Below are 23,197 nucleotides of genomic sequence, written 5' to 3' on the forward strand. Positions count from 1 at the left end.
ACCAAAGAAAGCCATCTTTAAGCTTACTTCTTCATACAGAGCCTTATCAACCACCTGTGTCCACTCTGCAGCACTTTTTTTGGTTAGCAGTACTAAACAGATGCTTTGGAAAAGCTGTTGTTGTTGCTAGGCAACTAGCAGCTGACACTCTTTTGCTAAAATAATTATTTTTCAACTAAAATAATTTGTCCTTTCAATTTCCAATAAGGAAAAAAAAACACTGCTAAGATTATTGGAAGCCTTCCTGCTTTACATATAGTTAATATATAGTAATGGTTGCTATTTATTTCAGTTATTTACATAAGCTTATTGCCTACAGAATTGAGATTGCTACCACAAAGAAGTTGCTTTGTTGTGTGTCTTGGTTTGTTTAAAGCAAACAGAGATAGAGATACTGAATCTATAAAAAGATACTGAATTAATTGTTAAATGTTTTTTTTTAAATCTCATAGAAGAGAAACATTTTTAGGAACTCACACAATCTTGTTGCATTCTTTTTGACAGCTACACATATATCAATATGTCATTGGCCTTGCTTTTAACAGAACAACACTCTTTCTAAAGGCAGCAATTAAGCTGTTGAGCATTTCTTCATCAATTGAAAGATGTTTTTGTGTGTTGGAATTGTGACCTTGTAAATTATCTGTGTGCTGAGCTTGAAAACATTTAATAAACTAAGGTGTAGTAATCCACAACCGTTTGGTGCATTGTCATATCACTGAGAGACACAATGTATGATATTTGACAAACAAGGGTACCAATGAATTACTTTATTGATCTATTTCAAATGTATCCAAAAGTTAAATAACTTGTTTGCATATTTTAGTCCATCTACAGTTTAGTCCAACTATAAAGCAGAGAATCTCGATCGGTCTGTATGTGGAAATGTCCCTTTGCATGTCTGAAGAACCATTCATCAAATCTACTTTATACTTAGCAGATGTATTGCTGGTAACCCAAGGAGATGTCGAATTGTTGAAGTTGATTTACTTTAAATAAACAAACAAACAAAGAAGGCTCTATTATAGATTATATACACACAGAAGTGGACATAGTCACCCTGAACACACGGTCACCCATTGGTTTGTTGGCTATCATTTTTATGTCTTATGTTTGTAATTTTCAATTGGTTTTTGGCCATTGCCATGTTGTTGTTTTTGGACAGCACTATGCCCTTCAATCAGATAGGGTTAACTGCAATGTGACCTAAGAGTAATTTGCTGTAAATAACTCACTAGAGTGGTCACCAACAGAAACCCGCCTCATGGCACACACAGGACCAATCAAAGCAAACAGTATGATCCTCAAACAACAGGTTATGTCTATGAACATTACAGTGAAATGGTAAGGCTGTCTTGTTACTATAGTTACAAAGCAATGGTTCTAAGAAAAACCTTATTAAAGATCCCTGGCATACTTTGCTTCAAATGCATTGTTACATTTTTGACGATGTAGATATGTACTCTAGAAGTATAATTACTTACTAAATGAACATAGTTATACACAAGTTGTATACAAACTGAGAAAGTTAACATTAAAATCCTGTAGGCTTAGTCATTAGAATACATTGATTATGAGTGTTAAGTCAGATAGTACATTTAGAGAAGAGACAAAAGAATCAATTCCCAGAGAAACCCAGGGAGCAGCATCTTAGATTGCTTTCAATCAATCCATCAATCAAAGATCCCTTTATTAAACTAAATGAAGCTACCGCCAAGTTGTGGCATCATCTTAAGTGTTCTTACTATTGACCGTCGTGTGACTTAAATGGAACAGGGACACAAAATAGTGCAAAAGTAATAACATATAAATACATTTAAGTAACATCATCCCTCTGTGTAGATGCAGGAGAGCTGGCTTGTGCAGTGGTCTGCCACACTGAAGAAATCCCCTCCATGCAATTCTTCATACGGAACCACATCCTGTGCTGGACTGTGGACATCAAAACCTGTACACACACACACACACACACACACACACACACACACACACACACACACACACACACACACACACACACACACACACACACACACACACACACACACACACACACACACACACACACACACACACACACACACACACACACACACACACACACACACACACACACACACACACACACACACACACACACACACACACACAGCCACACACAGCAGGTGTTGTGAAACCCGATGGCAATAAGTGCTTTTCTTTGAGTGATTTTATTCGGCTGTATTTTCATTACCTGTAATGCAGGAAAGAGCTGTTTGTAGTGGCCATCCCACTGGGATTATTGACTGCTGGAGCGATGCTGTCACCAAAGGCATCAACTTGCATCAGGTGACTCGAGCTGGTCTGTGCTGCGATCCCACCGTATTGTGGAGGAGAATATAGCATCTTAATCTGCCCTGAGAGCCCTGTAGGTTAAATGAGAAAAGCTGCACTTCTTTATTCACATTTTAAGAAAAAGTCTAAAGCATTTTAGTCCTTAAATGAAACATTGCATTAGAAAAGGCTTTGTTAGTTAATGGAGCCACCGTTTATGTTTAAACCTGTCTTTATCTCAGCAGTTTGAACTGTTATGCTTTGTTGCTGAGCGCCTTGTTAACATCACGTTAGCTGTCAAGTCCGTAAAGTAAAGAGGTGATATCTATTTAAAGCTACATAGAGTAGGGTTGCCTGATTCTATCTAACAAGGAAAATCACCTGCCACCTGCTACATACAAGGATTTACTGCATGGTTAATATGCATGTGAGAAAAACTGTTCGGATATTTGCGATTCAGATGTAAGACTTGCACCACTTTTTTGAATTACCTTCCCTTTTTCACAATTGTATTTAGAATTATTTGACACAATTAGGAATACAGTGATGTTAAACTATGAGTACCTGGGTTGTGATGTGCCAGATCAGGAGACTGGCTGGGCTGCTTCAGATCTCTGTTGTTCTGCAGGGAGGTCCCAGTGGGAGGATGTGGCCCACACTGCTCTCTGGGGAGGAGCTGGTGGGGGGAGGGATCAACAAACCTGAAATATTTCAGACTGAATTAAATACTCCACAGGTGGAATTAGGGAAAAAGCCAACATATTTTCTTATTATTCAAAATAAAACAAAGAATTATTAATTATTTGCATGAACCATACAGGAACATCATTGTATAGTAAGGACTTCCAAACGTGTTTTAAATTGAGAATGTCGAAAATGTAATGTATTGTACACAGGATTTATTTAATTAACATGTAAGGCTTATGTTCTATTTAAAATGAAATAAAATGATTTCTTAATATTTATAACATATACAAAATTATTACAGAAAGAAGATAAATTAGGATTACTTTTGCACTAATTGTGTACAAAAATACAAGTGTTGCTAATTGCTGTGCCTATTTCCAATACTTTTAATAGTTATTTAAGACAATGTTTTCCTTAAGAATATAAAGACAGTATTATGCAGTTTGTATAAAGATGTAAGGACATCAACTTATTTGAAACCATCAACAGTGAAGGCTATCATTTGTATTCTATATATATAATTTTAAACCACTTCCTGTAGAAATCAAAGACATCCAATATCAAAATCTGTTTCACCGCTTTTTATCATACTTAGATTAGATTTTAAGGCTAACATTGCTATTTAACAAACAACTCTCTTTGTCCACATCCATGTTTTCCATAGTTCCACACAAAGGCATGTTAACCAATTATCCAGCAAATAAACCATTAATGAATCCATCATGAAGTATTGACAAGGTGACAGCTTCACACAGTCTGTGTTAATTTGACATAGACTTCAGCATTCGTTCCCACTAGATACACCTGTCATCTTCTGTGAAGTCCTTAGACAATCCTTCACAAGCTTGAATAATGAAATTGAGATGCCCAACAAGACATGGATGAGCAGAAAGCATTTCCACATCCATATAATGAGGATGGAAAAACGGCTTTCATGGATTCCTCGACATCAATTCCTTAGCATGGTGGCTTCCCGCGCAGCTCATTTTTTCTGCTTTGAGTTTATATTTAAATGCGTATGTATGGTTTTGCTTCTAAAAATAAGATATATAGTTCCTGCAGAGAACTGAACAACATGCACCATCTAAGGTCTTTCACTTATCGAGTTCATGACCACAATATTGATTCTCTTTACTTTGCAATTGAAATAAGTAGTAACAGAAGCACTCTAGAGGCACTTTATGATGTATTATATACTATTCCTAGCTCACTACTCTGTCTTGTGCAACACAGCTAATTCATAGCATTTTCCATGGCACTACTATGCTTGCGATTTGTTTATAATGAATTGAAACTGCTCCTGTTTCAGTGTACTTGTCTGTAATAGGAACACTCTTTTAACTTCACAGATTGTATGTTGTATGGGATGGTATAGGAGCTTAACAATGCAATACATTTGTTTTCCTTTGTTAAGAAAAGAAACACAAGTAAATCAAAGACATTACTTTCACATTCAGGTAACTCATTGTTAAATCAAGAGGATTAAGTTAGTATATTTAATATTGTTCTGTGGCCATGCAAGCTGAGACCCCTGCCGTTAGGTTTGGCCAAGTAAATGTGTCTACTTGCCAATAACAAGGATACAAAAGGAACAAGAGTGTTCTGACAATATGCAAGGCCTGAATGGGGATCCAAAGGAATCCCAGGGAATTTGACAGAAAATGGCAACAAGGATTTTACAATCGATTTAACTTCTAAAAAAAAAGTAATTACAGGGTTTCTCTTCTTCTCCCACCGGACCCTAAATGGTATTTTTTAGATTTGATGTTTCACTTATTGAATTCCTTAGCCGCTCTTGTCGGTGGCTATAGCATCCATTAATACTGGCGGTCAAGACCAATGAGCCAAGTCATGGTCTGCTCTCGCCTCCCAATTGTCTCCTCAGAGTCCTGCAGCGAATGCTCCGACCTACTGCTGATATGAGAACAATCACAAGCAGTGAGGAGCCGTGAGCATCTGACTGCTCAGAGAGACAGACATACTTTATCATGGCCTTTGAAGTATAGATGAAGGGATTTTTTTACTATGGATTGACCATAGAAATGTGTTGCTGGCCATCCCCAATCTGTAAAGCCTCTTCCCAGCCACCCACACACACAAATGAAAAAAAAAAAAAACTCTTTAGACTATTTGATCAGGGTACAAAATAGTGCTTTCTTTAAACTGATCATTCGAATTATGAGCTTATAGTCTTGAAGCCATGACAACCAATGTTTAAGTTGATTGTTTCAGATCATCAAAAGGGAGATTTCATTTGAATCAGTCATGGTTAAAGTTCTTACTGTGCCAATTGGGATAAAAAAATCAAAAGAAAACACCAGTTGGCTTGCTGAGTTAAGCTGACGTTCTTATTCCACCGTATTTCAAAAAGGATTTATGCCAAAAATGCTATGTCTTGTTGCTTGAATGAATGGGTATGTGGACACTTTTGGTGAATTTCTTTCTTCGTATGAACAAATTGAGGAACAGATTTAGAATTTTAAACAATTTTATTTAAATGAAACCCGACACAATGAACACAAACATCTTCAGTACCTGTATGTGTCTTGTAAAGAGCACAGTAAAGCCAGGTGGGGGTTGCTGGAGTCTTGTCCCTGTGCAGCAGCTGAGGAACAGAAATGAGTTACACACCCTAAATATAATGGTTGCAGGGGGATATACTTAAGTATCTAAGATAAGATAAGATGGACCTTTATTAATCCCGTGGGGAAATTCAGTAGTTTAACAGCAACAGGGTAATAATGAAAAACAGGACAGCACAGATTCACACAGATTAGAGATTAGTTTTATATCAAACATGCAAAGATCCAGGACATACCAGAATATGATTCAAGGGGTACGCCAGGGGAAGAGTCTATGCTTGCCAGAGGAGAAAGGCTCGGCTGCAGAGGGTGAATGGTTAAGCAGTCTATCAGCGAGTCCTGAGCCCCATCAGCAGTGGATTTCATCTAGAGACATGAAGCATAAACATAAAATAAAGCTTTTTTTATGCTTTGCACTGTATATCTTTATATGTACAGTAGACAGTTTGCATATATTGGATTTCTTAGAATAAATAGTAACATTTTGATCATCTTAATTATAGCGCTAAAGCCTGTACACTATTTACAGACAAGATGAGATATAGCTAATTAAGATTATGAGGGTTGTTACACAGTGAGCTATACACGGTCTTACATTGGTTTTGGTAAGCAGATATATCATGCACTCCATCCTCAGAAGCATCAATTAAATCACAATTACTATAAACCTTTTTATGAGTTTTAGATTAAAGAAGTTTTGCGTGTGGGAGACTTTGTAAAATGTCACTTTTTTTTTTGTAACCACCCACCTTCTTTTTCTACAGTGACATCTCCCTCAGTAAGGGCATACATCTCTCACACACATGCACACATCTTAACTGCAGCGGTATATTGGGAAACTTTTCTATAGGGTCACTCTGTAAACTAAAGGGTTTGAAAACAGGAGAAGAAATGAAAAACAACATCATTATTTGTGTTTTCTTATGACCTGGCTCCGTCAGTGTCAGCTTAAGTGGATGTATTTTTCGCGTGTAAACCTGGATGTTAATGAAAGTTTAAATAAATTACATTTTCTGAGTTAGACAGAGAGGGATGGAGATCATGAGGGTTTAATGTTCCATACTGGCAGCTAATTAAGAAGAATTACAGCACAAGGAAAAAACCTGTGACATGTTAGTGTAGATGTTCTTTTGTTTGTGGTTGTTGTTTAGGCAATGATGGAGTTTACTTGCAATTACTGTATCACTAACGAGATTTTTCCACATAGAGCCTGCTTATGTCTTTTACAATCCAGTTTATGTACAGCCGAAAGCTTACACATTATTGAAGTTAAGTGCTGTATTAAGTGCGATGTTTCTCAGTTAAAGTGGACCTATCATGCTATATTTGAAACATATATTGTAGGGCCATACCTATATAAAACATGTCTGTGAAGTTTTTTTTTTCAAAATACCAAACAGATCATGCATTTTAGCCATGCCTCATTTCGCTCTATTTGCTCTTTTCCAGCCCTGTTTTTGCAAGGGCTGATTCTGCTTTTGTGGCAGACTACAGCGCCACTTACAGGCCTGGCATATGTACATTACATTACATGTCACTTGTTAGACGCTTTTATCCAAAGCGACTTACATACTCAATACTGTGGACAATCCCCACAGGAGCAATTTGGGGTGAAGTGTCTTGCCCAGGGACACAACGACATGTTGACTGCAGTAGGGTTTGAACCTGTGCTCCCTTGATCCGAACACCAACGCTCTATCCACTGCGCCACACGCCTCCTGTACTACAGCGTCTCCAGCGCTTTCGAGCAGTCTCTCATTCCCCTGATAGGTGGAGAGTTGCCCATATAGGCGGAGCACCCCTTTTCTGACGTCAGAAAAATTCAAATAATAATCAGCTCCGTTGCAGCCCCGTTTTTAGAGATTTGGGTATGGAGGAAAAGAGAGAGGGTTGTGTTTTCTGACACTTGGTGAGTTCCCTGACACACCGGGGACACATATTCATGTATAAAAGACGTACAAAAGTGCATTTTGCATTATAGGTCCCCTTTAAATATATTTGCCACAACAATAGTATTTTAAAAAAAATTTGAATTGTTTTACAGCACTGTACCTTCTTACGTGACTGCCGTTCTTTAGTAGAGTGAGATTTCACGTGTTTCCTCAAGGAGCTGGGATCAGTGTAACGCTTAGCACAGCCCGGCACCTGACATGTGTATGGCTTCTGTAAAACCGCAGACATTTGGTAACTTGTAGAACTCCGCAAATAGACATTAACAAGCTTTGAAATACCATCCTGATACATGTTTGTGATCAGGCTGGCACTCACTGTGTCCAGGTGTGTACGCTGGTGCTTGGCTCTGTCACTTGAGTTGCTGAAGGCCTTGTAACATCCTGGGTGCTGACACAGGTAGGGTTTCTCCCCCGTGTGACTACGCAGGTGGATCTTCAGATTTTCTAGCCGAGAGAAAGCCTTCTTACAGCCCTCGAACTGTAACAGCATACAAACACAGACAAGTTATCCAAGCAGTTCATTTCATTCAGGTTTTCTTTTTGCTGTCCATTGCAATACCCAATATCAGATCTGCATTTTCAACCTGACATCACACACATACCTGATGCGTTGAGCTTATTAGATGGAAATTGCTGCAGATTAAAGCCTGCTGACCTCAGTGTGTGGATGAGAGTAGAAGAGGAAGTATAGAAAACCCTTTGAATAGAAAAATAGCTTTCATTTAGCCTGAGCTGACACTTAAGCAAGCCCTAAGTGATTCCTGCGATAGTAGTTTGATGGTTGGAAGGCGAGCAGCTATGAGCAGCAAATCCCTGAGAGGGGTAAACATTTGGAAGGGACAGGTGCAATTTAGTTTTATTGCAAGTGTGTTATCTTGTCACATATGCAATCCTGGCTATTTTTAGCGTTGAGCAGACTTTATTGTATCGCCTGTCTCTATATGTTTGTTATTTTTCATTTGTCAATTCCTATCATGCTGCAATTATTTTGAGTTTTTATACTTGCATTCAGATGACTGTGCCTTTTATTTTTGACACTTTTGGATGTTGTTAAGAGGAAGTTTAATGGAGAAAATTCTGCACATGTAGGGCACCAGGATACAGAGCACATCACAATATGAAGAAAATATATTAACTAGACAAATTTAACCACAACAATTCGAGGTAACGCAATGAGTTCATAATTCTTTGAACAAATCAGTTAAGTGTGATGCTTAAATCCCTCAACAAGCATTCGTTTTCTGTGCCAAAGCCTAAAATAACATACCCAAAATGAAATGCATAGAGTTATTTGATGCCCTATTATGAGGTCATTCTTAGTTTCCTATCAGTAAGGCAGAATTATTCTATGATCTAAAACAATTGTACAGAGTCACAAACATGATAGAAACACATAAGTTTGTTCACACCTTGTGTCTGTATCTCTTCCTAGTTTGTATGCACTCCTGCTAAAAATAAGGAACTGTTATCACAATTATAATCAGATTGTAAATGTGTTAACACGCATAGAGTCATGAGGCTATGTGCTGTGAAAGGATACATACTTTATAACCGTTTTGCACCTCTCTTGCAAATTCCGTTAACATCTTTAAAACAGTTTTAAAAAATGTATTAATTCCACTCTCACACTTTCAAATTTAAATTCATGCTTGACCCAATCCTAATATTTTAAATGGCACCTTTCGGATGTTTGTATGTGTCACCAGCAGGGGTCAGTGTGTATACACACATCACTGTATTGTTCTTTTTGTGTTTTGAATCCTTCATCTTGCATCACCTTGACAGCGGCTGGCTATCAATTACAAAACAAGTAAAGTCACTTGTAGTTGACTTTTTGTTATTCATTTGCGCCAAAACTCAGAATGAAGAATGAGTCCATAACAACCTAATAAAGGCCACTTCAGGAACAAAACATATAGGAGAATAATCCAAACAAATAGCTCTCAATATCAAGCTACCAGAGTGACTTCACTGCTAAAATATGTTTCTCTCCTTGTGTAAGGTCAGGACTTTACTCTCTCTCAGGGGGGCTGGAATGTCCTTACTAAGCTTTATGGAGAAAACACGTAGACCATGTCCAATTTTGTTATTTTCTTCCTGTAAGACCAGATTCCTGACATACCGATACCTCTCATTCATCACAGACAAAGCCAATCAAAATGTCTCTGATGACTAATAGGTAACTTATAATATTTCTCTGCATTCCACACAGAAATACTTGCCCTTCTTTATTATGACAAAGCTAGTTCCTCACATCAACACCTGCTTCATACTTTAACTTCCTTCTATAACTTTTTACTAAACCTCACTTTTGTTCAAATGTAATGTTGCGACAATTATTTTCCTTATGATAAATGACCGGTAGGGTAATTCTATTTTTCTATAAAAGCATACCGTCTAAGTCAAGCAGTGCTGAAAATGAAACCACCTCAATATTTAGTCAAAGCTAATAAATTAGAAACCAAACATGTAGCAAAAAATGAAAGAAATCGTCTTGAAGCCCCTTTCAACACATTTCACTCTGGCACTCTTTCTAATTCTAGTCTATTACAATACATGCTCCTAAGGGGGTGCTCTGACAAAGAGTACCAATCCTAAAATATAGCTTAAAGAAAACAATTACCAACAAACCCCTCAGCTAGAATACCATAAGAAAAAAAACCCAGACAGAGATAAATGGGCTCTCAGAACCAAAATGGTCAGTCAAGTGAGAACCAGCATAAAACAAAACAAAAACTGCCAAGACTCAGGACTAGCCAGGGGTGAGTAACTGTGTAACCCCCTCTCTCTCTGTCTCATAAAGCTCTCATAAAGCGCAAAGGGCTTTTGAGTTTCTCGCGAGGGACGTTTGGGATGAAAAGAAAGGAGCATGGCTCCTCTGTGTATATCAGTGTTATGGCCAGCGTCTGACAGGTCCTGGCAGGTACAGTGACAGCTGCAGTGTGCCAGCAGACTTTCTCCAATGCCCAGTCCTAGCCTCAGGGTCAACTCACTCTCCGCTCTTCCCTGTTTCACAAGTGATATTTCTACCCTCTGTGCTCTTTTTGTTTCACCTGGTTCCCTATATTGTAGCTTGTCAGTCCCTGTGTCAGTAGACCTTTCACATAATTCAACAAACATATGTAGCAAACTGTCAGTAATCGGTACTTAAATCAAACAACTTAAATCAAATGCTTCTATGCTCTTTGCCTAAATGTAAGAAAACATAACGTGGGACTTTTTGTATAACTGATGAGAGGCTTAAGAGTTCTGGTTCAATAAAAATAATTGTTTACTAATGCTAAATAGTGAATGAAGCTGTAAAGCATTATTTCCTGGTGCTATAACTGAGTTATTTCCCTACCAACACATTGTAATGATGGCGCTTAAAATGTTGTCAAACTTGAAATATGAACAGTTGTGCGTTCAGTGGCATTACTGTGGCAAGGCTTTAATTACAAGATGTTCATGTAGGGAAATTTGGCAGATTAGCAGGAACTACGTTTTCATTTTGACTCTTTTTAAGTACACTGATTTATTACAGCCTGATTGAAAATGAATAGTAATATAGAGAAGATAAGAAATACATTTTGGCTAACTTCGGTGATGCTCAGTAGTGCCAATTGTTGTGTTAATAAAACATAAATATCATAAGTATACAAACACAAAGTAGTCTTACAACTAATACACTTTTTTTTTTAAATATTTGTTTTTGAATAATGTACTACCGCTTTTTTTATTTTCTTCAATTACTTTACTCCCCGCAAGAGCAATGGGCTTAATGTTGAAAGCACATAATAAAGATAAAAATGTGTTAAACTCATTAACAGGTTGAATCACAATGATGGTAGAAATCTATTGTTTGTTGTTAAAGTTCACACTGTGCTTTAAAACCTCATATATTTAAATCACAGTGACAGATGCAAACAGACTGGTGAGTCAAGGATATGTTAACAAACATCATTGAACATATTGTGAGATGACAGACACAAGCCTGGGCCTGCCCTGCATGTTCACGGTGTAACAAGAGCTTCCTCATTGTTCTGCTGCTGGCTCGCACTTCATTTGCGATGCATCAGTTTATTCAGCTGTCAATCATTTCCCAAGAACAACTGTTGCATCTTGGATGATTGTCATTTAAAAGGTGGGCGCCATCAAGAGTAGTTACCGACCGTTCTCTAAATATCAAAGTGCTGTTAGCTTTTCTTACTGCTCTGTGAAATTCACAGTTTTTATATTAAGCATATCCATCGTTAAAGCACACTTTTTCAATCTCACAGGAAGTAGATATATAACCACATTCACATATACTCGTTCAAAGATATGTGGAGAGGTTCATGTAAAGAATCTGTCCCATTATTTATCAATTCCTTTCCTGGCATTGGGTTGTGAACATGAATACTTTTTTCTTCACTGAATCTTTACATGCAACACACTCCCATCAAACGTTTGCAGCTCCATGGCAACAGAGTTGGCTTCAACTAATAAGTGAGTATTTTGGTACAAAAGGTCGACTGCAGGTATGCCTTTTTGTTAATAATTGACTTGTTGAAAATAGCGACATGAAGCATGTTTGGCAAGTCTATTTTTTAAATTATTCATCAAAGTTGAAGTATTTTTCCAATGGAAGTGAGAAAAAAACAAGGGATATACAATCCATAGATATTGTTTTAGTCATGCTCGCTGCATGACAAAATGTTGGTTTGTTCGTCGGTTGGTCCACCACTTTCATCTAGACTGCAATATCTCAACAACTACTAATTGAATAACCATTCATTTTGTAAAATTGTATATCTTCCAAATGAAAACAACTACTGATTTTGGTGATCCTTTGACCTTGCTTTTAGTGCCACTAAAAGAAGGTTGACTTCCTTGTCTTGGAGATAAACGGTTCATCATCTACTAGATAGAATGCGTGAAATTTGAGACATTCATAGCCCCTTCTTACTAAATGGTAATGACTCTGTTGATGCCCTTCATATAACGCCATTATTGATTTAAAATATTCATTTCCAATACTTTGGTTTATAACTTGCCATGGTAATTACATTTTAATCAGCATTAGTTGTATTTGTTCATTAGAAAAAGCTAACATTTGCTAGCACACTAAGCTAACATTATGAACATGGTCAACCTGAACCTGTATATTAGCATTGTCTTTATCAGTGTGTTTGACTGATGACTTTAGCCTGTAGCTCATAGTACTGTCTCAGTATAGCTGAGGCATACTTTATATATATTCTCCCATTACATTATCAAACTAAAGGCATCATCATATTGCAATCTGAAATAACTTGATCCTCTTTTTTGGACAAACCAAGCTCATCAATAATCTGGCACATGGATTACCTCCAGCTCTACAGTCAGAAATGCAGACCTGTGAAGAGCCAGACATTGGGGCATCACCTTCCCAGAACGAGGGCCAAGTTTGTCAGACGGTGGCCTGGCAAGCCCCCTGCTGCTGACAGGCCCAGTAGAGAGCCATTTTGCCATGCCAGATCTACAGTTCTAGGCCTCCTTTGTGCTGATGTAATAACTACATAATTGAGTTAAACCCCTTGTCAATTATCACAGAGCTCTGCTAATTACCCCGTGGCTAAAGTTAAAAGGAGAGAGAAGCCATATTTTGAGTCTAAACCCTGGCCTTAAACACAGAGCACATGAAGGCATTTGCCCTATGAAAAAGCTTTATTCTTCCGCAGCCAGAGGCTTGAATGGCCTCAGCTAGATGTGGCTTTGAATGAAGCATTGAACTCAGTGACATTCATCACGTTCCAGCTTTCACTGCATTCACTCATTCTCCTCATAAATAGGTAAAAGGAATCTGACTATGAGAGAGATGTGCTATATGTGTATTGTTGGGTGTGGAGATGGCTAAAGACATTCAGAAATAAAGGATAAGAACATGTAGAGACACTTCTTTTAGGTATACCGTGCACTTGTTGGGTTTCTCTCCTGAATGAACCCTCATGTGGATGAGAAGCTTGTATCGGGCATTGAAGGCCTTGAAGTTGCGTGGACAGCCCGTCCAGTGGCATGTAAAATCATCGGCTTTCCGCTGGTCCACATGCAGTTTTTCTATGTGCCTCACCAGCTCCTCCCTTTGGTCATAGACTGCACTGCAGTCCAACCACCTGCAGCACTGGGCCCCATATTCCTCCAGCTCTCCCTCCTCCTCCTCCAGCATAGGGACCTGGGGCAGAAAGCTCACCCCATGCCTTGGATGAACCATGAGAGCGTGCTTGAGAGGGTCCTGCGAACGGGGCTTTATTTTGCATTGACGTCTATTGAGGTGGAAGTGCTGGTGTGAGTGGTAGGGTGGTGGAGGCCCCTGTGGAGCAGCAGCCTCTTGGATGGTAGTCAGCAGGGCTGGCTGTATCTGTGGAGGCGGCAGCAGGTTGTGGGTGAATTGGCTGCAGCTCCCTTTAGTCTTTTCCAGTGCCCCTCCTTCCTCTGGGAGGCACTGCTGGTCCACCACCATGTTAGCCATCTGGCTCTCCAGACCCCCTCCCTCTTCAAGCATCTGCATACGGCTATAATCTGTCTGTGGGGCCAGAGCCTGCGAAGAGCCTGGCATGCCGTAGGGATGGCCGTTGGGGATGCAGCAGCCTCTCACTCCCAGGAAGTGCCCATAACCTTCAGATTGGACAGGTGAGAGTGTGGGGTGGGAGGCTGGAGAGCTGAGGGAACCATTGATATAAGCCACGAGGGAAGTAGGTGAGGTGCGTATGATGGAGTTGAAATCAATACCCATGACATCTGACAATGGCGACATGGAGAGAGCTCTCTTCTTAGCACAAGACTGTCGGGGGCTTCCGGCATCAGCTGAAAAGAGGTACGAGGGCAGGGAGGCAGAGTTGCTGGTCCCTCCTGATACGGTCGTACCTGACATGGCCGTGCCGGGGGTCAGGCTGAGCTGCTCTCCCCCCTCGCTGGCCTGGGCCTGGAACTGAGGTAGACCCAGTGGAGGAAGCACCCGGAAACCATACGAGTATTCGTGTCTGCCACTAAACATCGACTGTGTGTCAAACAGACTAAGGGTAGTGGATGCCAGGGATTCTCTGGATTGTACGGATCTGAAACAGATTGTTGTTAACCACTTTAGTATCACTCTTAAGGTTTAATGAGCTCATCATCACATACTGGAATTGATATTGCCCACCTGGCATCAGTGTGGGGAATCTGCACACTATGTGGAAGTGATGGAGGGTGTTGTGCTCCAGGCCCGGCTGTATAGCGGTGGCCTGTTAGGGTCATGGGGCTGCTGGTCACTGTCAGGTTAGCAGCGGCTGGCTGACCAAATACTTCCATAGGCCCAGACACAGAGCAACCTGCTGCTGCACACAAGCACAAAACTCAATATCCCTATTAAAGTATAGGTTAAAGCAGAGCAACAACTTGTATCCACTCCATTAAATAAATCCTAACAGATCAATTAAAAGTGTCAACACAATATTACTCAACGATCTGTAAAAGACCTTAAGGCATGCAAATAAAACTCAAATGCATCACATTCAATTAGCTATAACTAAGGTTTATACAGCAGATAGCGGAGTTTCCCTTGCCAACCTGCACATTCTGCTCTGTTAATCACTAATGAGCCTTTCACCCCCTTCCAAGGAAGGGACAAACTTCATGCCTGGTTAATTATCCATAAATAAGTACAAGATCCAGCAAGAAGACTGAGGTGATGAAGATCACAGTGAAAATAAGTGAAGTATGAAACACAAACAGTTAAGCAGTAGTGGTCATTTAACCAACATCACAAGACAGATTCTCTTATGGGATGTGTTTCTTGAGGTCTGAATTAAAATGTAGTCTGAGTTTGTTCTAGATTCTGAATATTGTGATATTAAAATATTGTTCTGAAGAGGTCAATTTTCTTTTCACATCTTTGGCTAGATTTAACCATTGAGTTACCTTTAAAGCTGTTGTTAGAGGAGCAGCGTCCTGTCTGCATTGTCCCTGTTTTGGTTGAAAGATGATGAGTAGGCACTTGCTGTTGTGGGGATGCAGTCGAAGTGTTTAGATGTTTCCCGTTGGTCAACACCTGTCTGCGGAGGCTCAGCGATGGCAGAACAACATGACTTTCACTCTGTTTTCCAGGAGCAAAGGAGTGAAAGTCACCTCTTTTCACTCTGTCCATGCTCCAAGAGGGACTCAGATTGTCCCACTGTGGGGAAGACATGGGTATCCTGATGGATTTGGACTGGTGTCCTCTGATCATGCTCAGTGATGGGGACACACTGCAAGGAGACACCAGGAGTTGACAGCCCTTTCCACTCATGGCTGAAGCAAAGTTTCAAAAACTCACAAGGAAGTTGATAGCCGCATCTTGTCCTTGCAGATGAAATGATTATGCAATGCTCATACCTATGACATGATACAAAATAAAAAAATACCTATCAGATATCCCAAAATAGAGGAACATTTAAATATAAAATTAAAAGAGCCCATGTAATATTAAACCAAAAAAAAATCCAGTCGTTGTACTTTGCACCTGAAACCTGTAGAAAAACCACTCAACCTTAACAACTTCACCAAGCAGGGCACCATATATCTTTTAAATTGTGCTGGAAACATACAAACAAAATAATATATATATCCAACATTAGTGTTGCTGCCATAAGAAATTATTCTTTACCAGCATAGTGACTGAGTAACGTGTTCTATTATCATCCTGAAATATAAAAACACTTTTGAAGTAACTTTCACAGCAGCTACTTAACTTAATCCAGCATTTATATAAAACAAGACGTGTTTATAACAGTGAAAAATATGAACTTTGTAGTTCAGTTTTTTTGTATCATACCTCTAGTGTCGGTGGGGCGTTCACTCACCTGTTGATGTTGTCGTAAACACTTTTCCCGGAGTGCCAGGACAGGTTGAGTGTGTCCTTCAGTCCGCAGAGCTGTGTGTGTAATATTGGAGACACCGGAGATCAGCTGTCGTGTTTCTCTCAGAGTTTGTGATGTCTGTGCACTGAGCAGAGAAGTAATCGCTCACTTTGAACCGCGGCGTCCCACCTCTCTCCTCTGCTGCTTCCAGGAACTTTTTTTTTTACTTCCACCGGTTACCCTTCTGCCCTTTACTCTACTTTGTGAGAACTACGTCATTTTAAACTGAGTGGACGTTTGCGGTAATAATTAAAGATTTGTTATTACCGCGCGCGCGGATTTGCAAGCATGTTATCCATGATGCCACCTCTAAAATAAATATGTATTTCCTCCTCAGTTCTATATTCATATAGGGATATTATTTAAAAAAAATAATAATTTAAATTGTTTGCAAGAATTAACCAACAAATCCAGCTCTTTTTCGTTTCCAATGCTTTAATACATTTATGTAGAAAAGGTATTTCGTGTTTTGTAGCCTACTAGCCTGTGTCATAAAATGTATGTATTTTATAAAATAACCACTATCTCAAAGTTATAAGTATTTCATAGTTGTAAGTCCTAATTGTAACATGAATTCAGCCCATCTTTTGTATCATTAAGAAAACAGGACATTTTGGGTGGTAAATTAAAAGAGTTTTGGGTTTAGAATGACAGATTCAACACACGTTGCCAAGGCTGCAATGATACAGATATCCTTAAACTCAAGACTAAAAGGGAATGATTGAGAATGTCCCTCCTATTTTACACGAGTAGTCTAAATGTAAGGTGACCTTTTTATATATGAAACTTAAGAAGAATTAGAATTATTTTAAAATGCAATTATTTTATTTATGCTCACAAAATTGGCTTAATTCAAAATTCTTTAATTTCTATTCTTTGTTTTAGAATCACTGTTTGTTTGAAAAATATTTGGACAAATTCCTTGCATTCTTCATGCCACTGAGTATTCCCACTAATTCACATTTTGAACCTTGTGACTTTGTGTCGCATGAATCTGCTACCTGCTCTGCCCCCCCTACCAATATATCCTCCTCCTCCTCCTCCTCCCTCCCCCCTAACCCTACACCTCAGCACAGACATCATTGTTAGGGCACTTTTCTCCTGGCTGCTGGAGTGTTTGCTCTGTAGATCCTGCTCCAGGTTGCTATGGAAACCAGCGTGTTTATTATAGGACGAGGAACGGTAGCTGTACTTTAGGGAAATTCATCTAAGAGGGGCTCTGCTCCACAATCTATACAAGTGATGAATTAAATGAAAATACATATGTTAAAAGGCTATACTGACCACTGTGTTTTCTGTGTGCAATCATTCATAATGACTGCTGAAAATGGCATAGATCAGGATGGTGAATAGCTGCATATGGTGCTTATAGGAGGTATGACCGTTTGGTCAATTTGAATGTTCTAGATCTTTTAGTTATTTTTAAGAGATACTTGCTGAATTAAAGCATTTGTTCTAGTGGGAGGAAAATCATTTTATATGCATTTCTTTTGGCATTAGTTGCATTAGATTCCTCAATGGAAATGTCAGATAAAATAAATTATGATTCTGAATATAAAGTAGTAGTGACCTCTAGTGGAGTAATGTTAAGTTACCTCCCTCCCAGTGAAAGCAAAACAGTGGGGCTATTTCCATACATGTTCTAATATACAATTATATTACCTTTAACTCTTATAATATTATCTGTCATCTTTGAGAAAAGCATCTGAGTATCTATAAACAGTTATGTGCTGCAGAGTAGAAGATGTTTCTATTACTATCTTTTTTTTTGGAAGTGTTCCTTCTTTTGCCAGCAGGGGATACTATTAGTTCACCAATGAGATGGCTGCCATTTGCTTAATAGCACCTCAAATGTTCAGATGCAGTTAAACGAATAAGAAAAAAGGGCATGTGAAGATGAAATAAATGACATAGTGTAATGCTTGTTGAGGTCACGCCTTGTTTACATGATATTAGGAAATACATTTTCCATAGATGTCGGTTGCTTCAAACAATGATCATCTGTGATTTGGCCTTTTCCTCCCTAAAATACGTGAGTCATGGTTTGTTTTTCAAATGTCAGAGTGTAACCGGATGGTTAAGTGTCCATGCTCGAGGCAGAATAATAACACAAATGTAGCCACTTGCTCTTATTCTCAACAACAAACAATGACACTTGGAGCAGTGCTTTCTTGTATGTGCTAACACCGAAAACATTTGACAGTTTACAACCATTTTCAGTCATATCAGTCATCCTAAACACAACTGGAGTATGTTTAAATAGGAGGGTTTGAGGGAAAAAGGTCGGGAAGAGAGAGTAATACGTGAAGTAGAGTGAAAAAAAACACTTGAAGAAGACAAGATGAGATATAAGTGTTTGACCATTTGAGAAGAGCTCCATTTGTAGCTGAATTAATGCTCTAATAGACTCTCCGCCACTTACAGAATCCATTTTCCCCCTCTTGATGACAGCATCAGCACTCCTGGAAGTAGCAAAGCATTCATTCTGTTGTCAAGATGAGAAATCATGGGCGATTTCTCTTTAAGTTATATTACAATAGTCACTTAAGGTAATGCACACCCCACTGGACCTGTGATTAATTAATCTGCTTTTGATTTGCTAATGACAGTTCAAGTCAAACACAAGGTTAGTAAAGGCTGAGTCAATCCTTTTAAATGCAGCTGCAGAGAGGACTGTGGTGAGTGTAGGAGATATCAATTTATTGGTATCATCTCTCATTATAACTGCTCCTATTAGCCCGCCTCACTCTGCGTACTCACCGCATATTAATATACAAATACATGCAGGTATCCTTGATTGCTTCAAAAAAAATCCCATCATCATTAAAATCACTCATGTTGTTTTTTTAGCCAAAAGTGTTAAATTAATGTTTGGTAAGACATCTAAACTAAAGAGACTTTAAGTGTGCAGCACTAGTACAGTAGGGAGAGCGGGCACATCCATCCATCTCCTCCTCTGCTCCTGCACTGTCAGTAGCAACACCCAAGATGAAGATGAGTGTGAGAGAGATGGGCTTCTGAGCATCTTCCATCTCCATCCATCAATCTTAGTCGACTTCTTTAATAACCTTTACAAAAGAGTGATGTGTGATGAAAAAAAAGGAAAGGCGATCATGTCTTCTCTGGAAGACGTCCCTCCCTGCTGTGTTTTTGGAACAGGATGACTCTAATAAAAGATTGCTGACACAACAGCCCCCCTGTTTAGAACCGCAGTTAGGCCACAGGCTGGTTTTTAATTTGAGCGTACATTTGAGGTGAAGCCTGAGGGTGTGGGTGTTGTAAGCTCCCCTCTTTTTCCTTTTTGGATGTTATTAACACTGCAGCTCTGCAATAGCATCTAGGATGATGAGGCCTGAGCGCTGGAGCATAATCGTAAGACTCTGAGTCTGCCAAATCAACAGAAACATATCCCAAGACTTCAATATAAACACAAAGAGTGAAAAGAAGCTCGGACAACAAAAGATGCGGATCAAGTTTGAATGGGGATTTAATTTAAGTAACTGAAATCCAATTAAATCTTGGTAACTCAAGCATACCACACAGTGTCTCAATGACAAAGCGATGTCTAAGGCAATACAAATGACCCTTCATTTAATTATTGCAGATTTAAGCTTTTATATCCATTCAAAACATGTTTGCAAAACACCTAGAATCCTTTTAATAAGCCACGTAAGAAATGACCCTAGTGATGATCTCAAAATGTGAAATTAAAGATGTTACAAAAGATTTTTAATCTGCAGCTACTACTTTTAAGACCAAAAGGAAAGGTTTTCAGGATGCATGACACAGCTCTTATTTGTGCTTAAGGATACAAATATGGATTCACTTTTCTATTGTAAGCGTTTTGCTTTGGAATGCACCTCGTGCTATAGCAAATAGTGTGTGGTCTTAGTTTACTAGACTCATATACTTCTTCCACAACTGCAGTTATCATGATTATGTGCTACAGCACATGCTTGTGGGTGTGAGTGAGTACTTTAATAGCTGTGGTACAGTTTCAGGAGGCCTGTTTGAGTTTCTTGGTGCCAGTGTGGTGTTAGTGAGGGCTGACAGGGCATGTAAGACAACGGAGAAGGTCCAGACATATGAGGGGGTGTCATTAGACCCCTGCCTGGAGCCCCCCTGGTCAGATCCCCTCAACATCCGTCTTCATTAAAAAGGTTGCTCTCTGAGCAGATGGTCATTAAGAGCACCCCCCCTTTATTCCCGGCACCCTCTATGCACTAGGACACTACCTAGAGGACACCCATCGTCCCTCAGGAATCCCAGAAAACTCACTGAAGAAGAAGTGGTGCCTGACAAGGCCACCTGGTAATGATCACTCTGGGGTGTTAATAAATCTCTTTTTGAAATCTTTCAGAAGAACAGCATGAAGTATGGAGATGGCCCACGCAGCAGTATACTTCAAAACCTGTGGCACAAGATAGAGGTGGTGGGAGTGAGAAAACTGATGCAGAAGGCCCCCAAAAAGTGAGTTTCATCATCAGTACTTTCCTGATCTCTGCATCTTTGTCCAGTTATGTGTTTATGTGACTATATCAATGAAGTGTGGGACTGTCATTCAGACAGGTGATACATGAGTTTATTGTCAGGTTTTAAGGAAGGGCTTTGGTTGATAAACATGGGAGCAAAGTGAGTTAGGTACTGTTGCTTTACTGAGGTTGCTTTCTTTGTGTACCTGAACCCAACACACTACTTCTTTGTCTTATATTCACTTTTGTAAAAACAATTCTTACACCAACTCAAATATACTGTTAAAACTCCAGTAAAACAGAGAAAGAGGTCACAGGTTGTCAGCCGTAACTAGTGAAGTTGTAACTCTTGGATACAATATGAGCAATGTCCATGTTATCTACATTTTCGTGGAGACGGCGTCATCATCAGTATCTCCAGCGGCAGCCACCGTGGATGCCAATTATAGCAGTAATCACTCCCTAGCTGAGAGCACGGATTCAGACAGGGTAAAGTATTATCCATCTTCATCATATTCATTATCAGGCAGCAGACGCAGGTGTCCTGGCCTCCCACTGCTCCACACCATTAGAGACTGATAGACAGTGGGAGTTTTTACTCCACGGAGCACATCGACATATAATAGACAAAAGTTGTTGAAATATGCATAGCAATATCTGATTGTACCATATATACTTTTAATCAATACAGTGTAGTTGCCACAAATATCATGTAGACAGGCTGCCATCCCGACTGGGTCAAAGGTCACACAGCAGGGGGTTCGCAGCACATCATTTGTTCTGTCTTGATTATCCTCTTCTGTCTCTCTAACAAGGAGGGTCAGGGAAACAGACATCTCTGGTTCAGGATGCAGCAGGATACAAAAGTGACATGGAACTGTGGCAGATAGAGCTGTGGCATGCTGGTCGTCAATCGATCAACCTCATACTGACATGGGTGGAAAGAGGAGCTTACTTCCTGCTGAAGGCTCCTGTATATATGGGCACCCTGTGCAGACTTAGCTACAGTACGGATGTATATAGTGTACTTCTGTGCAAAGCTCTCAGCTTAACTCAAATACATCACCTCGTTAGCTTGTTCTCTAATGGCTTATTGTAGCACCAGGCTATACCCTCTTCCTGTAAAAGCTCATGAGATTTCCAAATTCAAAAAATGCTTTTGGGAGGGATCGTTTTCCTATCCTCTGGCACCTGGCCGAGGTCATTCTATTAGGTGGATTGATTTACATATAAATTGAACATGCAGTATTACGCACCTCCTTAAACGCATCTGTTTCGCTACTGTATCCCATTATCTGCCTTGCATACTTCAACAAGCATTTAATTTCGTCTTTCATATTGTCTTATGTTTCATTATGTTTCAGTGTTATTTATTAAAATTCATTTAGCTAATAACGCCCACACGCACTGCCCCTTTTCCTGCAATGCACCTATTCTAATGGGTTCTGAGCGACTGTGTGTCCTGAGGTAAAATGGGAAAATGTTGGAAATTCACTGGGATATGAAAAGCAATCATATTTTCTGTATCAGTAAGCAGGTCTTTGGTAGCTGGGGGTCATTCTTGCTCTATGCTGTTGCTTGGGGAGGCATTTCGTAAGAGCCCCCAAGGCTCACCTAGTTAATTAAGTTTTCCGCTATTAGAACGATGTTACTTGTGATTTTACTGCTCCAAAATAGCGAATTCTCTACTATAACTGTGGCTTTGATAGACATTTCTTCTCCTTTTAATATTCCTTAGTTATACAAAAACACATCAGCATCAATAATATACAATGTTTTGACATGACCCGTCGATAATACTTGATTGAAATTATTTCTAGATACATGCGATGAATATTATCTGGCCTTTCTACGAGAAATTAGTAGCATTTTCAGTAAATGTTTCAAATTTCTTAAAGTGTTCAAAGTAAGTGAAAGAAACGTTGCTGATCACGTGAACGGTGCAGTGTAGTTGTCTTGGTGATACCAATTTGAATGCTATGAAGAGGAAGGGAAGATCCAGATATAGAAAAGTGTGGGTGTGTGTGTTTGTGACTTTATCCACTGCAAAGAAATAAATGAAGCCGTAAGATTTGCTAGGTGAGGCATTTATGAAGAGTGAAAAGACAAATTGATTCAAACCTATATGGAAAATTGTAGCTGATGTGTTTCTACTGCAACAGTGCAACTACTGCACTATTTCTGCACTGCCAGAGCACAATCATTTGGGATGTTTTTCTTCACATTGCTCAATGATAAAGTCTACAAGGTGAGTAGCATGGTCTCACAAACCAAGTGTTCTAGAGGTACATAGAACTCATAGACTGTTGAGAAAC

General features: G+C 39.3%; 1 protein-coding gene across 1 annotated transcript; it reads right to left on the reverse strand.

Moving 5' to 3' along the window:
• Positions 1-813: 813 nt before the first annotated feature.
• glis3 (GLIS family zinc finger 3) lies at positions 814-15,877 on the reverse strand. Its single transcript, XM_034122841.1, is given in 11 exon segments — positions 814-1,948; positions 2,234-2,262; positions 2,264-2,405; positions 2,878-3,014; positions 5,536-5,605; positions 5,819-5,948; positions 7,635-7,745; positions 7,851-8,012; positions 13,446-14,589; positions 14,676-14,850; positions 15,434-15,877. Coding segments are annotated over 11 exon segments (2,589 nt in total). The 5' UTR covers positions 15,801-15,877; the 3' UTR covers positions 814-1,826.
• Positions 15,878-23,197: the final 7,320 nt, after the last annotated feature.

This window comes from Trematomus bernacchii, unplaced genomic scaffold, assembly GCF_902827165.1.
Source record: "Trematomus bernacchii unplaced genomic scaffold, fTreBer1.1, whole genome shotgun sequence".
Classification (NCBI taxonomy): domain Eukaryota; kingdom Metazoa; phylum Chordata; class Actinopteri; order Perciformes; family Nototheniidae; genus Trematomus; species Trematomus bernacchii.